The 17,439-nt window shown below is 45.1% G+C and overlaps 1 protein-coding gene across 1 annotated transcript in view; it reads left to right on the plus strand.

The window, feature by feature from the left end:
• The window catches only part of LOC126092707 (uncharacterized), a 219,190-nt gene that overhangs the window by 187,037 nt on the left and 14,714 nt on the right, over positions 1-17,439 (plus strand). Inside the window, exons 5-6 of the mRNA XM_049908429.1 lie at positions 3,704-4,034; positions 13,706-14,091. Of these exons, the coding sequence (XP_049764386.1) occupies positions 3,704-4,034; positions 13,706-14,091 (717 nt within the window). The remainder of the gene's footprint in view (positions 1-3,703; positions 4,035-13,705; positions 14,092-17,439) is intronic.

Below are 17,439 nucleotides of genomic sequence, written 5' to 3' on the forward strand. Positions count from 1 at the left end.
TCGTTCTGCAAACGCTACGGTTCGAAGCAGACTGAGAGGTGAGAAGAAGCAGACCGGGAGCGACGGTAATCCACACGGAATGACGCGGGAAGATGGTTGGATTGAGTATCTGCAACACAGGGGTTACATCTCTTTGGATAATTTGGATGTAGGCGTGCAAGGACTTTCTGGTGCTGCGTCTGATGATCTCACTAGAACTTTCCAATATGTCTAGCTAGCACTAGTCCGACATAAATTTCAAGCGGTGATGCTGACAGTTGATGGACACACTGTACGGATTCGTGACAATCAAATTTGCATGCCACGTGTAACCTCTCTGCCTAGCCAGTCAACATTTCAGTGTTTTGCTCCTTAAATTTCTGTATACAATCGAAATGGAAATGTATCAATAACCTACAATACACACTATGAATATTAAGTATGGGGACAAACTTCAAATGATTCCTGACGGGAAAAGGGACAAAAAGTTCATAGCGACATATGTCCGGAAATGGACAGTGAGTCTGCAATAATTAGTACCATTACATAAGTGTTGCAAACTAACTGATTACAGTGAAGACGAAACCCAATGTTCCATTTTTCATTTCAGAAGCAAGCAGAGATAGTTTTTGTCTACGATCAAGCACTTGCAAAAGGCCGAGATGCCGAACAGATTTATCGAGGCACTTTCCTGGTAGACAGCACTACCCAACTCACGAAACCTTTGCACCGACTATTCGACGTTCGTGTGAACATGAGTCTTTGCAGAGGGGTGAATAACTTGAACGGCCGCGGGATATTCGTGCACCAGCTATGAAACAATACGTTCTACAGATATTCAGACAAGCACCCTTGATTTTTATGCGCGATGGCATTGAGAAGTGTTTTGTATGCTGACCTAGTTGCTGATATGCAGACCCTTCAAAAACGTGTCCGAGCAGCCTGTCACGCTATAAGGTCACAATCTGGACCATTCGAAAGACTAAGGCAATCCACGATGCCACGTGTGAACGCTTGAACTGTTTCCCGTGGTGGCCGCTTAAAACGTGTTCCGTAAAATGGAAAAATAAATATCACGCAATATGTAATTTAATGTAGCAGTACTAATTGCTTTACTGTACAATCATCATCGTTTCCAGATTCCATACATATGTTCATATGAACTTTTTTTCTACTTTTTCCTGCCAGAAGCTACCTCTTGAATTTGCCCTGTTAATAATCATCAATTATGTGACGTTCGTATTGAACACATTACACCAAACTAATAACGTAATTTGTGTCATACAAGCATATTATTATTTCGTTACGTAAGCTAGAATGAAATATTTAGTTCCATAAACGGTATCAATTATGCGACGGTCGTATTGAACACATTACACCAAACTAATAACGTCATTTACGTCATACAAGTATATTATTATTATTATTTCGTTACGTAAGCTAGAACGAAATGTTTAGGCCAAAAACGGTGAAGACAGTAGTGCAGTTTTTCTCCCCTTCTGTTCGGTCTGTACATCGAAGTAGCAATGACAGAAATTAAAGAAAGGTTCCAGAGCGAGATTAAAATTCAAGATGAAAGGATATCAATGGTCAGATTCGCTAATGTCAGCGCTATCCTCAAAAAAGTGAGAAGTAATTACTGGACGTTGCATGGAATGAAACGTCTAATAAGTCTCAAAGTAAACCGAAGAACGACGAAACTGTGAGGAGCGGTAGAAATGAGAAACTTAACATCGAAATTGGTGAAGTAATTCTGCTGCCTTGGAAGCAAAATAGCACATATTGGAAGAAGCAAGGACATACAAAGCAGACTGCCACAGGCAAAGAGAGCATTCCTGGCCAAAGGAAAGTCTAAAATTTCTGAGATTGTAGGATTGATTCATAGTATTGTATGGAAGTGAATAATGGACGGTGGAAAAAACTGCAAAATAGGACAGTCTAAGAGTCTGAGATGTGGTACTGCAGAAGAATGCTGAAAAATAGGCGGTCTGATAATAAAGGAGAGGTTTTTTGCAGAATCGACGAGGAGAGGAACATGAGGAAAATACTGGAATATATCGAACGAGTAACGGAGTACGCTGGGTGTAACTGCTGCTCTGAGATGAAGCTGTTGGGACAGGAGACGAAGTAGTGGTATGCTATATCAAACCAGTCAGAAGACTGACGATGGCTCGAGAAAATACATTTAATGTAATGAACTTTGTATTCATGTGGTATGCGTACTTTGTCACATTATTATTTCAGTCGGAAGACTGGTTTTCTGCAGTTCTCCACGCCAATCCATCCTGTACAAGAGCTTTCATTTCTTCGATAAAGATAGAAGCTGAAGAAATGAATTAAAATCGTGCAGCGTTTGTAGGATGCACAATGTCTCAAGGAAAACGTAATTCCTTCAGCCTTCATTTCTGTATAAGTACCGCACACTTCATCCATTTGAACCTGTTTGTTGTATCCATCTCTCAGTCTCCCTATAGAATTTTTACTTCCAGAGTCACCTCGTTTACCAAAATAGGCATGCCTTGGTGCCCCACGAAGCGTGCTAAAGCCTGATACCTTCTTTTAGTCAGGTTGTGGAAGAACTTTTTTCTTCCAATTCGATTTAGCACCTCCTCATTAATTCCTCGATCTAAACATCTAATCTTCAGCATTCTTATGTAGCACCACATATCAAAAGTTACTACTCTCCTCTTGTCTGAAGACAAGAAGATCTTACAATGGTTTTTCCATGATATTTTCCAGACATTTCTTTCACTTGCTCTTCCAATTCCTTCCTGTCTTTGGCAGATTTACAACGTCCTCGGCAAACCTGCACGTTTTTATTTCTTCTCCCTGAACTTTAATTAAGTTTCCAAATTATTCATCGGAACAAACACTGGTAGCAGTTACTTCTGTAAAATATCTGGGAGTATGCGTGCGGAACGATTTGAAGTGGAATGATCATATAAAATTAATTGTTGGTAAGGCGGGAGCCAGGTTGAGATTCATTGGGAGACTCCTTAGAAAATGTAGTCCATCAACAAAGGAGGTGGCTAACAAAACACTCGTTCGACCTATACTTGAGTATTGCTCATCAGTGTTGGGTCCGTACCAGGTCGGATTGACAGAGGAGATAGAGAAGATCCAAAGAAGAGCGGCGCGTTTCGTCACAGGGTTATTTGGTAACCTTGATAGCGTTACGGAGATGTTTAGCAAACTCAAGTGGCAGAGTCTGCAAGAGAGGCGCTCTGCATCGCGGTGTAGCTTGCTGTCCAGGTTTCGAGAGGGTGCGTTTCTGGATGAGGTATCGAATATATTGCTTCCCCCTACTTATACCTCCCGAGGAGATCACGAATGTAAAATTAGATAGATTCGAGCGCGCACGGAGGCTTTCCGGCAGTCGTTCTTCCCTTGAACCATATGCGAGTGGAACAGGAAAGGGAGGTAATGACAGTGGCACGTGAAGTGCACTCCGTCACACACCGTTGGGTGGGTTGCGGAGTATAAATGTAGATACTGCTTGCTTAATGTACCGACTGAACAAAATTGTGGACGGGTTAGAACCTTGTCCGCAGTCCCTTTTCAACTACCTCTGTTGTATACAATCTTCCGCTACCTGTATTTCATTTCTGTCCCCTTCGGAACTTCAGAGAGTTAATTAGCCAATAGTGGAACAACAAATAATTCAGTCGTTTTGGTGAATACGCTTCCTGACATAGTTAACGGCGAGGCGCCACTTGTGGGGCAGGTCCGCCAACTACGAGTCGTCGACGGGCCGGTGCGAGCTGTCGGACATGGACCGCGTGACGGGCGGCGAGTCGCTGTCGGCGGCGCCGGGGCAGGACTACCTGGAGAACCAGTGCGCCGAGGAGCCGGCGCGCCTCTGCGAGTTCCGGCGGGTGGCCGGCCGCGTGCTCAAGACGGTCGACGCCGTCTACCAGGACGTGCACTCGGCCGACGAGTGCCGCGAGCTGTGCCTCACCTCGCCCTTCCGCTGCCGCTCCTACGACTACGGCGAGACGGGAGAGCTCGTCTGCCGGCTCAGCCACCACTCCAGGACCACGCTCACCGACATACAGGTCAGCACATTCCGCCTTCCTCCAACTTAACACCACTCTGGTCTCATCTCTACCTTACATCTCTTTCAGTACAGCCTCCATTGTGTCTCCTCTTACTTAAGATTGACAGCAAACGCGATACATCTGTAATGGAGCAGGTTACAAGGCGCTTGTGTGACCAGTTCTAGGACACACGAATCTTACTGATTGTATGGGCGTGGTCCATTATCCTCTTTTGTTCCTAACCAACAAAGGAAATCTGCGAGGAAGTTTCAATCAGCGCACACTCCGCTGCAGAGTGAAAACTTTGCTCTGGAAACATCTTCCAGGCTGTGGCTAAGCCATGTCTCCGCAATATCCTTTCTTCCAGGAGTGCTAGATCTGCACGGTCTGCAGGCGAGATTCTGTGAAGTTTGGAAGGTAGGAGACGAGGTACTGGCGGAATTAAAACTGTGCTGACGGGTCGTGAGTCGTGCTTGGGTAGCTCAGGTGGTAGAACATTTCCCCGCGAAAGGCAAAGGTCCCGAGTTCGAGTCTCGGTCCGCACACAGTTTTAATCTGTCAGGAAGTTCCAAAGAAAACATGTCAAGCTCTCAGATCTCCAAAGTATAACGCCCTCTTCTGGTGGCATGTCACTGATAAGCCAGGACACTGACTACTGCCCACCACGAGCTTCGACGCTGCCAGGTGACGTTTCAGGTACTTGACACCTATGAAAAGTATGTAAGCGTAGCAGAGATGGATGTGGTATCATCCTAGCGAAAATATGAGCTGCAAATGGTGAAATCCAGTGAGATAAGCGACTTCGTCAAAGGACAGATTATTATAACGCAAAGCCTTTGAACGAATATCTACGTATGTCCAAAGGAACAGGTACTACGGCGGACTACAGCCGCTGTGAAATACATAAAATGAATTCGCATTTACGAATGAGAACAACCATCAGCATGCATGTACAAAGGAACTTTGCATCGTAGTCAGAATAACACAGGCACTGAAATATCGCCGATACCGAGAAGCGACTTCGAAACACAACGTCTCACCTGTTTGGGAATGTACATAATGGATGTACCAGTACGGGTCGCAGACGCATGGTTCACGGGATATGGAAGCTTGGGTCTGGCCGTGAGTCGTGCACGGATAGCCAAATGGTAAGGCGGCCGCTCGCGATCAGCGGAAAATCAGGGTTCGAGTCCCGGTCCGGCACAAACTTTCATTGTCGTCATTTCATTCTACAGCTGATGGTTGTCCTCAACAACTGTTAAACATTCAATTCGCTGTAACCTTAGAGAAATTTTTATATTACGTTCTTTATATTGTTTAAAAAATGCATTAATAGCTGTATACCAACAGCACTGCAATACTGTGAAATGTGTTCCTGGTGGATTCAGAAGTATCCGACCCACCTTACATTTCAAGGCGGTGGGATACTCTGTACTGTTAATGAAATAAATAAATGTCCTCATTCGCAATTGCGAATTCATTTTATGTATTTTATAACGGCTCTGTTGCCTCAGTGCTTGTTCATTTGGATATAACTTTGGATGATAACCAAAATAACGCAGGCCCTGCAATATCTTACTTCTATCAGATTGTTCTCATATTTTAGACGTATAATGGTAGGATCTATAAAGACTGGGGAAGGAGGTGCCTTTCTCCTGTGTACCAGGGTACATGGGTATTGAGGGGAACGTAATGGCGGATGTAGCGGCCAAGGAGGCGTGTCGTGACTCTCGGCTACTTCAGGTGCCATCCCGCTACATGCTATCGCCCCGCTACTGAGTAGAGAGTCATGCGTCGATGGTAAGAAGAGTGGCTGGAAGTGACATACAACAAGCTGCGTCTGGTAAAGTCCACGACGCGGCGGTGGCATACCTCCTTCCAGTCGTGCAGGCGGGACGAGGTCCTCCACACTTGACTTCGCATAGGACAGAGCCCTATGACACACGGTTTCTTGCTTCGACTAGAGGACCCTCCAATGCATGGTGCTTGTGCCATACAGATCACAGTGCGTCAAAAATTTTACTATACTATGTTTTTTTTCAGACCAGAGGGCAGCGACTCATCTGCCATATATTTTAATTGACATTCAAACGAATGTGATACGACTTTTATAGTCCTGTACATTATCCGAATTGTTCCCCAAACTTGTAGGGAGAAGTTTTTAATGTGTTGACAGGGTGTCTGACTCATCCATATTTTTTGTAAGCAGTAGGCCAGTCATATTTCCCTGTGTATTTATTTTAGTTCTTTTATTGTTTTACTTATGTTTTCATTGCCGTTTTAGCACATTTCAGGAATTTTACGCTATCTTAAGGAATGTCAGATAGTGTGCTTGTTGGGGGCGACGTGAGAGGTTGAGAGAGAGTGATTGTAGCTCTGTAGGTTCACTCTTCAATGTTTGCGAAATTCTTAGCCATTTTAACCACATTCGTTCCTACTAATTTTCGTACGGGCGCTGATAACCTTATGACTGAACTGTATGTAGTGTGTCTTTTCAAAATTTAGCGATAGATAATTGGCTAGGCCCATTAACTGCTCCTTCTAAAACTATACTTGATTTTCTGTTTATTGCAATGTTTGTTTCAACTGTAAACGAAACAAGCACATCATCTGATAATGTTACTTATGAAAGCTCATTACTATATGCAAGGAAAAGTAAGGACCTTCCAAGCATAACATCGGGTAATGTTAGTAATGAAAGCTCATTAGTATATGCAAGAAAAAGTAAGGAACTAAGATGAAAACTTGTGGGGCACCGCTTGTAATTTGTACGATGATTGAATGAAAAGTAATGCCTCGACCTTCGTTAACTGGGTTTGGAAGGGAATATTTTAATAAATCAAACGCAGAAATAATCCTTAAAATTTGATTTTTAATTACCAGCATTCACTTTCCCACATAATCACCAGCCAATTGGATACATTTCTGCCAACGACGAACAAGTCTTCTGAAGCCGTCACGGAAGAAGCCGACACACTGTTTCCGCAACTACGGTCTCACAGTTTTCTCTCTTTCTTTATTTTTAATACGATGCCGATTGTGCTTGCAATTTGTCTCTGAGTGATACGACCATCATCCTGACTCAATCTGTCAACATTTTGCTTGTGAAACTCGGTGGTTGCTGTCACATAACGTCCAACTCTTCGTTTGTCACGCAGATCAGTTTCTCCCGCCTAACATCTTTAAACTTACTCATCGAACGACGCACAGTACTCACATCAACACAATCACCATAAACTGCTTTTATTCTCTGATGAATCTCCTTTGGGGGGACACGTTCTGCTGTCAAGAATGCTGTACATTGCTTAAATAGCATTGGCTGACCGTCTGCGCAGGGTTCCATACTTTACACTGTAACAACACAACCGTTCAATGCTAAGGCTTCCCGCCAACTGGAGCTGTAGAGAAGAGCTACGGAACAAATCCAAAAAGTGACCTTGAAAAGATATTGCTTATAGTTGAATGGTAGGACACTGACACGAGCGACTTCGACGCATGAAAGAATAGTGAGTTTGGTAATGGACGGAACTGTGGAGGGGAGGGGGTTATAGAGGAAGACCAAGGTTTCGAGCAGCTTCGAATGTGTGTAGAGTGCAGTAGTTACGCACGTATGTTGAGACTCGCGCAATACAGACTAGTGAGGAGACTCGTATCAAACCAGTCTTCGGAGTGAAGACTTCCACAAGAGTCAAATGGTTACGAAGCTGCTTGTACGCGACTACGTCAGTTGAGACCACAGGAATGCTGTCCTCTCTCGGTTACCGTTCAGCTCGCGGGACTAGCAGTACTTGGCACATACACTGCAGGCCTGCGACGGCTGACAGCGCTCATATCCTTAAACGCCTGTACAGCAACACGGCCCCTCACGTTTCCCTGCAACGCTTCCGTTAGACGCTACTCAGGCGTGCAGAAACCGCGTCACAGATACGGTCGTCGCTAAACTCTGCGCCCCACACCTTTATCTATCCTGCGGTGCTTTACGAGCAAACGTTTAAATGATGTATAGTATCTCCCTGCCGATAACAGCAAGACTATGGTTAACTGTGCGTAGGGCGATGTGGCTAGCACTGAGTCGAGCTACATTTTACGAGGAATGAGATGAAGTTAGTTACCTGAATGCTCAGGAAACATTTAAAAAAGTAATAGAACGCCAAGAGTAATCATCCATTCTCCGAATTATGGTCCTCTCCCCAAAAGGGATACATAAGAATAAGTAACAAATCTGTCCTGTGCACACAGGATCTCGAATACTTAACAAAATGTTCAGCTATTTTTCCAAGCATATACTTCTCCTTTCTCAGACGATCTCGGTCCATGCGTCTCATTCTTGGCATTCACACAGTTCTTTTGCATTAAAATTGATAATATCTGTCGTAACGCCAGAGAGAATGCGTCTGACGTCTCTTAGGAGGGTCATCCAGTATGTTCACCATAGGGAACACGGTGTATCATTTTTTATGCCATTATTATAGATTCTCTTGTTCCATTCGCGCGTTGAGCGAGGGAAAATTTTGCCGTTTATACGCGTCTGTACGCGCCCTAACCTCTCATTCGTGAAATACACGATGGTGGCTAGAGAATGGTGGCACGGTCTTCCTCGAATTCAGGTTCTCTAAATGTATTCAACAGGATTTCACGATAACTAAGTCGTATTTCTGGGGATTCCGATATACATTGAAGTGCCAAAAAAAAAAAAACTGGTACACCTGCCTAATACAGTGTAGGGCCGTCGTGAGTACGCAGAAGCGCCGCGACACAACGTGGCATGGACTCCACTAATTTCTGAGATAGTGCTGGAGGAAACTGACACCATGAACCCTGCAGGGCTGTTCATAAATCCGTAAGAGTACGATGGGGTGGTGATCTCTTCTGAACAGCACACTGCAAGGCATCCCATACATGCTCAATGGTGTTCATGTCTGGGCAATTTGGTGGCCAGCGGAAGTGTTTAAACTCAGAAGAGTGTTTATGGACCAACACTGTAGCAATTCTGTACATGTGGGGTGTCACATTGTCCTGCTGGAATTGCCCTAATCCGTCAGAACGCACAACGGACATGAATGGATGCAGGTGATCAGACAAAATGCTTACGTACGTGTCACCTGTCAGAATCGTTTATAAACGTATCAAGCGTTACATATTACTCCAACAGCACATGCCCCTCATCATTACAGAGCCTCCACCAGCTTGAACAGTCCACCGCTGACACGCAGGGTCCATGGATTCATGAGGTTGTCTCCATACACGTCCATCCGCCAGATATAATTTGAAACGAGACTCGTCCGACCAGGTAACATGTTTCCAGTCAAGGTGTAAAGATTTGTGTCGTGCAGTCATTAAGTGTACACGAGTGGGCCCCTCGGCTCCGAAAGCCATTTCGATGATATTTCGTTGAATGGTTCGCATTGAAATCTTGCAGCAATTTGCGGAATGGTTGCACTTCTGGCCGCAGCGATGTCGGAGATTTGATGTTTCAACGGATTGCTGATATTCACGGTACCCTCCTGAAATGGTCGTACGGCAAAATCCCCACTTCGTCGCTACCTCGGAGATGATGTGTCCCATCGCTCGCGCGCCGACTGTAACACCACGTTCAAACTCACTTAAATCTTGATAACCTACCATTGTAGAAGCAGTAACCGATCTAAAAACTTCGTCACACACTTGTTGTCTTACATAGGCGTTGCCGACCGCAGCACCGTATTCTGCATATTTACATCTCTCTGTATTTCAATACGCATGCCTACACCAGTTTCTTTGGCGCTTCACTTCCCAGAGCATTTTTCTTAATCTAGCATATGCAGCATGTAGCCCTGTTACAATGATGGCAGCCCGTTTTTGAAATCGTGCGATATTTGCAGTACTGTCAACCTGACAAATTTTCCAAATCCTGGACCAATACTTCAGCGTCTTGTACTGGGATTTCATTTGCAGATGGACTGCACTCTCCCAGAACACTTCCCACAAATCTAAGTGTTCGGTTCATTTCACCTCGCTTCTTATTTATTTATCGTATGACACACATTAAGAGGTTTTGAATCACCTGGATATGTATACCTACACAAAAATTACTAACCTACTACACATCAACATTTCAACACATTTCTCCAGAATCATAGAATACAGATGACAATAGGTACAGACGAACACAAGGTATTTTATAAAGTTTATCGCACCACTCGTCACTGTCAGGAAATATTTGAAAGGACTCTTGCAGTCATATGCAGGACATATTGACACAACATAACCACTGTCTGTCCCTCCGTACCAGAGTCACAAGATGGTGACGAAAATTTGCTCCACCTTTGGAGAGTGTCTGCACATCTTCCATGGCCCATTCGAATGCGTTATCACTTCTTATTATTACTCCTAGATGCTTATTACACAATGTAATGTCCTCAAGATGTTTAACACTAATCTCGTAATCAAGTACTATCAGTATCACTGCCTATGTTACACGCATTGTCTTGGACTCTGGAACGTTAAAGTTAGCTTCCATTCATTGTAGCAAGTGAAAATTTTGTACAAGCCTCCCGCCCTTCCTTATGATTGTCCAGGGCCAATACCTTAATGTAGATAACAGCATCATCTGTGATACAATTTTCTAAACATGTTGATCCTTTCTGACAAATCATTTTCGTATTTCCAGAACAATACAGAATCTATTACTCTTCCTTGGGCCAACTCAGAGTAACTTTCGTTTTCAGTTGAGCGCTCTTTGTTCACTATAAAAATCCACCGAGAGGAAAGCATATATAAGACAATCCACGTGATGGTAAGCTCACCGTAGAAAATATTTGTCATCCCCACAGAAGAACACATGGTCACTTTAGAGCACTGAAGATGATGTAGAATTGGTACCAGTTGTTCACGTGACCTTCCACTGCTGATTTGTGGCATTACAGTGAACTGGTGTGTATCTGACAGTTGGTTGTATGGAATCAACGCAGTTAGATGAGTCAACTTGGAGACCTGACAGAGTGGCATAAAGGAGCTATAATGCTTGGACGTGCCACACCATGAATGACGTTGCCCGATTTTCTGGTGGATCAACGTGTACTGTCCAAGTGTGTGCAACGAATGTAACGTGGCATGAGAACAGAGGTCCTAATTCAACAGGAACTGTTGCTGCCAGTGAGTGCTGGCCCATCTCAACCAGTTTCCAAGGAAATGTTGTTACGGAAACTGCATGTAACGGACAATGGGAGTCGGTACTTCACAAAGGCGATTATACACTGCAGCACATAAAGTTGCACGTCTTCAGTGGGCCAAACAACATAGAAACTGGATAGTAACTGACTGGATGCGTGTAGTGTGATCACACGAGTCGCAATTTTGCCTCGTTTCAAATGAAGTCAGTGCACTGATGTATTCTGTGGAGGTGTAGTCCAGGGTGGAGGTGGTTCTGTAATTTGTTGGCGGTGTTTTTCGTAACATTACTTGGGCCTACTCATTCAGGTTTCTGTGAATATGAACGAGGATGTTTATATCAACATCCTCGTTGACCAATGGTTGTCCTTTTTTCTACATCTTCGTGATGAGTATACTGCGGACACTCCTACCTCCCAAGATGACAACATTCGTGTTCAACAGGGCTGCATGCATACGTTTCGGGTTTGATGAACACTGAAGCACCCTATTTCACCTCGACTAGCCTGTAAAATCATCCAATCTGTATCCTGCAGAAACTGTATGGGACTATTTGGAACCACAGGCGGAAGGTAGCAATCAACATCCTCTAAATCTGGTAGCTGTGCAGGATTTAATCGTGCAGGATTTAATCATTTCTGAGTGGCTTCAGTTGGATACAGCATAAATGAAGAAACGTGTGGACAGTCTTCCTCGCTGAATTGAAGGAAGCAAGGGAGATTAGGGTTTAATGTCCCATCGACAACGAGACCACTAGAGACGGAGCTCAAGGTGGGACTGTTCCACGGATAGGGAAGGAAATCGACCATGCCCTTTCAAAGGAACCATCCCGGCATTTGACTGAAACGATTTCGGGAGATCATCCGACGAACTGAGGCAGTTATCGAGAGTAGACGTGATGTTATGTGGTACACTACTGGCCATTAAAATTGCTACACCAAGAAGAAATGCAGATGATAAACGGGTATTCATTGAACAAATATATTATACTATAACTGACATGTGATTACATTTTCACGCAATTTGGGAGCACAGATCCTGAGAAATCAGTACCCAGAACAACCACCTCTGGCCGTAATAACGGCCTTGATACGCCTGGGCATTGAGTCAAACAGAGCTCGGATAGCGTGTACAGGTACAGCTGCCCATGCAGCTTCAACACGATACCACAGTTCATAAAGAGTAGTGACTGGCGTATTGTGACGAGCCAGCTGATCGGCCACCATTGACCAGACGTTATCAGTTGGTGAGGGATCTGGAGAATGTGCTGGCCAGGGCAGCAGTCGAACATTTTCTGTATCCAGAAAGGCCCGTACAGGACCTGCAACATGCGGTCGTGCATTATCCTGCTGATATGTAGGGTTTCGCAGGGATCGAATGAAGGGTAGAGCCACGGGTCGTAACACATCTGAAATGTAACGTCCACTGTTCAAAGTGCCGTCAATGCGAACAAGAGGTGACCGAGACGTGTAACCAATGGCACCCCATACCATCACGCCGGGTGATACGCCAGTATGGCGATGACGAATACACGCTTCCAATGTGCGTTCACCGCCATGTCGCCAAACACGGATGCGACCATCATGCTGCTGTAAACAGAACCTGGATTCACCCGAAAAAATGACGTGCACCCAGGTTCGTCGTTGAGTACACCATCGCATGTGCTCCTTTCTGTGATGCAGCGTCAAGGGTAACCGCAGCCACAGTCTCCGAGCTGATAGTCCGTGCTGCTGCAAACGTCGTCGAACTGTTCGTGCAGATGATTGTTGTCTTGCAAACGTCCCCATCTGTTGACTCAGGGATCGAGACGTGGCTGCACGATCCGTTACAGCCATGCGGATAAGATGCCTGTCATCTCAACTGCTAGTGATACGAGGCCGTTGGGATCCAGCATGGCGTTGCGTATTACCCTCCTGAACCCACCGATTCCATATTCTGCTAACAGTCATTGGATCTCGACCAACGCGAGCAGCAATGTCGCGATACGATAAACCGCAATCGCGATAGGCTACACAATTCGACCTTTATCAAAGTCGGAAACGTGATGGTACGCATTTCTCCTCCTTACACGAGGCATCACAACAACGTTTCATCAGGCAACGCCGGTCAACAGCTGTTTGTGTATGAGAAATCGGTTGGAAACTTTCCTCATGTCAGGAGGTGGTAGGTGTCGCCACCGGCGCCAACGTTGCGTGAATGCTCTGAAAAGCTAATCATTTGGATATCACAGAATCTTCTTCCTGTCGGTTAAATTTCGCGTCTGTAGCACGTCATCTTCGTGGTGTAGAAATTTTAATGGCCAGTAGTGTATTTCCGTTATGTCCCCAGGGACGCCGAAATTTTTAGCCCAGCGTGGAAAGTACTAGTATGTTCTCCTAGGTTTCGGAACGACAATATGTTGCAAAGCGTCTCAGGTAGACAGTATTATGGGTTGCCTTCTGCACAGCTACTAACACGCATCACGAGCTTGGTCCACTCCGCGTGTCTCAGCTTCAGTCACTGTTGGCACGGCAGTAACTCTTTGCCCGATTCTCCCGCAGGAGCCGTACCTGGTGGTGCCCGAGGCCGCGACGTACGAGCTGCGCGCGTGCTATAACGTGACGGTGGAGTGCGGCGCCGGCGACATGGTGGCGCGCGTGCGCACCAGCGCTCTCTTCAGCGGCCGGCTGTACGCGCGCAACGGGCCCCGCGCCTGCGCTACCACCGTGCGCTCGTCGCTGTTCTTCGAGCTGCGCATGCGCTACGACGACGTCGAGTGCGGCGTGCGCCGGCTGGCCGCGGGCCGCTACGTGGCCGACGTCGTGGTGCAGCACCACGCCGCCGTCCTCACCTCGGCCGACCTGGGGCTCGCGCTGGCCTGCCAGTACGACCTCACCAACAAGAGCGTCAGCAGCGAGGCCGACCTCAGCGTGCGCGGAGACGCCAGGTGCGCATCACACCGCCCCCTACCTTGCCCTGCGCCTTTCGCACTGTACTTTTCTAACTTTAATAGTTCTTCACTGATCTCGCCTCTTCTACCTACCTACTCAGAACACCACCTGTTCATCTATTCGAGGGCCTCACACGCCAGCGATATACCGCTGGCAGTCTCGTCAGCAATATCGCCTCCAGTTAATCGCTCTCTTCCGGCAGAGAGCAACGCGAGCGATTTGCTTAGCAGTTTCAACCAATATTCGTGACGTATCTTGAAGTACTGCTACGGAATAATTAACTGCTATGTTTAACATAAGTGGCGCTTGATCAGCATATGCCAAGTAATGCTCGTTAAAAAAGACAAAAAAAGAGAGTAGAAATTTATTATATTTGTTTTGGAAAGCTCTTCATGTTGACGATGTTACTGAATATATCACATTTTTTAACAAACGCCAAGTGTGCCAGTCTGTAATTCTCAGATATATCTTAAACTCCTCCATTTATTTTTCAATTACTAGTCTTATAGTTTAACTAGAAGATGTTTTATTCATGGTGGTTTGACAATAGCGCGGCTGTCTTCGTTAATACCGCTGGAAAAAAATTGCAACCGGTCACGCACCTCCACGTTCTGAATGAATGAATTATTTCGTGGTAACTAGTTCCGGGGTTAGATACGTAGTCAGACGGACGCGAAAATTTCTCCTACAAATTTAAAACCCTCGCCGCCCTCTGACGACGTATCTAAATTCAAAATTAGTCACGATGAAATAAATCATCCATTTAAAAAGTGTGTGTGCCTGGCTGGTTGCAATTTTTTCTTCAGTGGTATTTAATAACAAGCATTTAAGCCATTTACATCTGCATCCACATACATACCCCGCAAGCCGCCGCACAGTGCATGGCGGAAGGTTCTGGATGTTTCTATGAAAATGTTGTCAACAGCTGTGCTGCTGCTTGCTCTTACTCTGTATAAGGGAGAGATAGGTAGCTCGAAACTGCAAGTGACTGGAGTACATTTCATGGAGAAGTATGCTACAAAAAGACAGTTATTATTATCCCATTCACTACACACGCTAAAACGTTTAATAAAGGGTTACGTAGTTTAATGACTAACTCACTATTACCAGCTGGAGCCCTGTACATTGTCGTTATAACCATTCACTTTCTATGGATTTCTGTTCCACGGCACAAGCTTCAAACTGCTGGTCTCTGTAAAACCTAAGATTATCAACGCTTTTACATCTGTAGCAGTTCTTAATATGATAGCTCCTTCTTTGACCTTATTTTTCAGGTCGCTTTATAGTCCTGGAACAACTCTATAAATTCTAATGTGGAGTCTTCATTCCATGGGGTCATTCTGAAATGAAACAAAAGTACACGACACCGTGCTTAATGTAGAAACGGATCTCAGCCAGTCAACCATATCGTTAAAGACGGGCGATTAGTCACATGTGATTCATTGAATCACCTGGGAATTTCGTGCGATCAGAGATCCAAAGCTGTGATCTGAGCAAACACATGCTATCTACCTTAAGATACCGGATTTGTTGCCAGAATGCTACAGATCTGTCGACTCCACTAACACTCACCAACAGTATACGTTCACTTCTTCATGCAGTTTTCTACTCACCTCGATCTTACTGAAAAAAAAATCAAGTCTGAAGTGATTCCTGCAGTTTTCTCGATGTGACTGACAGACAGTATGTTTTCAGTATGTTTCTGTTTGGAGTCAAGACAGTCACATCACTTTAAAATTACCAAACACATGGTGAACAACTTCAGTCGTTGAAACAACTGCGCAAAATGGAATTGTCAACTCGGCTATCACTCGAAAAGTACTTTTAAGAAACAAAGTGTTCAAATCAGTATAGAAGCTAGACATTCTCTTTGGAATAGAAACATATGATCGCTCACGTCAGCTTTGAGATACAGAAAACCAGCTTCAGAGCGACCTCCGTAACCGAGGACACTAACGCACTCTTGTATGTTGGCCCTCGACTCGGAGGTACGCCGGTTCGAATCTTGGTGGTAGAAAATTTTCACTGCCAATATCTGGCTGGGAAGAGTAGGAGAGGCGTGGTGCAAAGTTGTTGATCAACAGTCTTTGATCCAATGCCCTGGGTTAAATTGCGAAACCTGTCCGAAGTGTCTCATAAAGCGAGAATATGTGACACTGCTGATGGTTATACATCCTTCGGATGGTGACGTTCAGCTCGGCGGTCTGCCTTGATGCTATTCGGGAGGAATAGGTTGTTGCCGGCACCAGGTTTCACTCTCTCCCTTCCCTTCATCCCCAACAACACGAACCCAATACAGGCATACATCACAGTCATCCACACGACACACATACACACTTGATACTTCGTAACAGGTCCGAGGAAGGCAATGGCAAACAGCCTCCACAAGGACCACGTCTAGTGCGGCATACAAGATTCCTGCATCTACTCTCCTACCCTCATTCCGTGAGTATGGGCAACTTTGACTTCGAGGTCAGTCTCAGTCAACTGATCAATAGACAAGGCAGGTTAACTGGGGACATACTGTACACTAGTAAGTTAAAAGTAGCACATAAACCACGAGCTACAGGCGCTAATACGCGTCAAGAATCGTAAAGCGTCAATGGTCCAGCATTGTCCATAACACATTGAGTACACCACATGTTTTCTTCCTGTCGGTCTAAACGTACAGCGACAGCATCTGTCCACAGATGACTAGATGGTTTTACGTAATTGTTCTGACAAATGATGTTCCACAGCTACACATCGTATTTATTTTATTTACTTATATTTTTTTTTTTTTTTTTGATTAGTTACGGGATCACAGCCTCACTGTCGCTAGCGTATGCAGTCAAGCCAAGCTTGAAGGCATTGCTGTGTACAAGAATGAGCGCTTGAGACTGAGGCTCCCCTAATCGTGAAATTATTTAATATAAGTAAATAAACAAGTAAAGACGAAGTGTAGACTGAGGACTTATATTCCCAAAGCAAATCCCTGCAAATTGTTGCATTCAAGAATTTGTACGAAATGAATGCTTCCAGTTGTGGGTCACTGATATTTTAGTGACAGGTCTCTACGATTCTTCGTTTCTTGGGTTGGGTTGGGTTGTTTGGGAGAGGAGAACAAGTAGCGAGGTCATCGTTCTCATCAGATTAAGGAAGGACGGGGGAGGAAGTCGGCCGTGCCCTTTCAAAGAAACTATCCCGGCATTTGCCCGGAGCGATTTAGGGAAATCACGGAAAACCCAAATCAGGATGGCCGGACGCGAGATTGAACCGTAGTCCTCCCGAATGCAAGTCCAGTGTGCTAGCCATTGCGCCATCTCGTTCGGTTTCATTTCCTGAAGTGCACTGTTTTACATTTC

The sequence above is a fragment of the Schistocerca cancellata genome, chromosome 7, assembly GCF_023864275.1.
Source record: "Schistocerca cancellata isolate TAMUIC-IGC-003103 chromosome 7, iqSchCanc2.1, whole genome shotgun sequence".
Taxonomy (NCBI): Eukaryota; Metazoa; Arthropoda; class Insecta; order Orthoptera; family Acrididae; genus Schistocerca; species Schistocerca cancellata.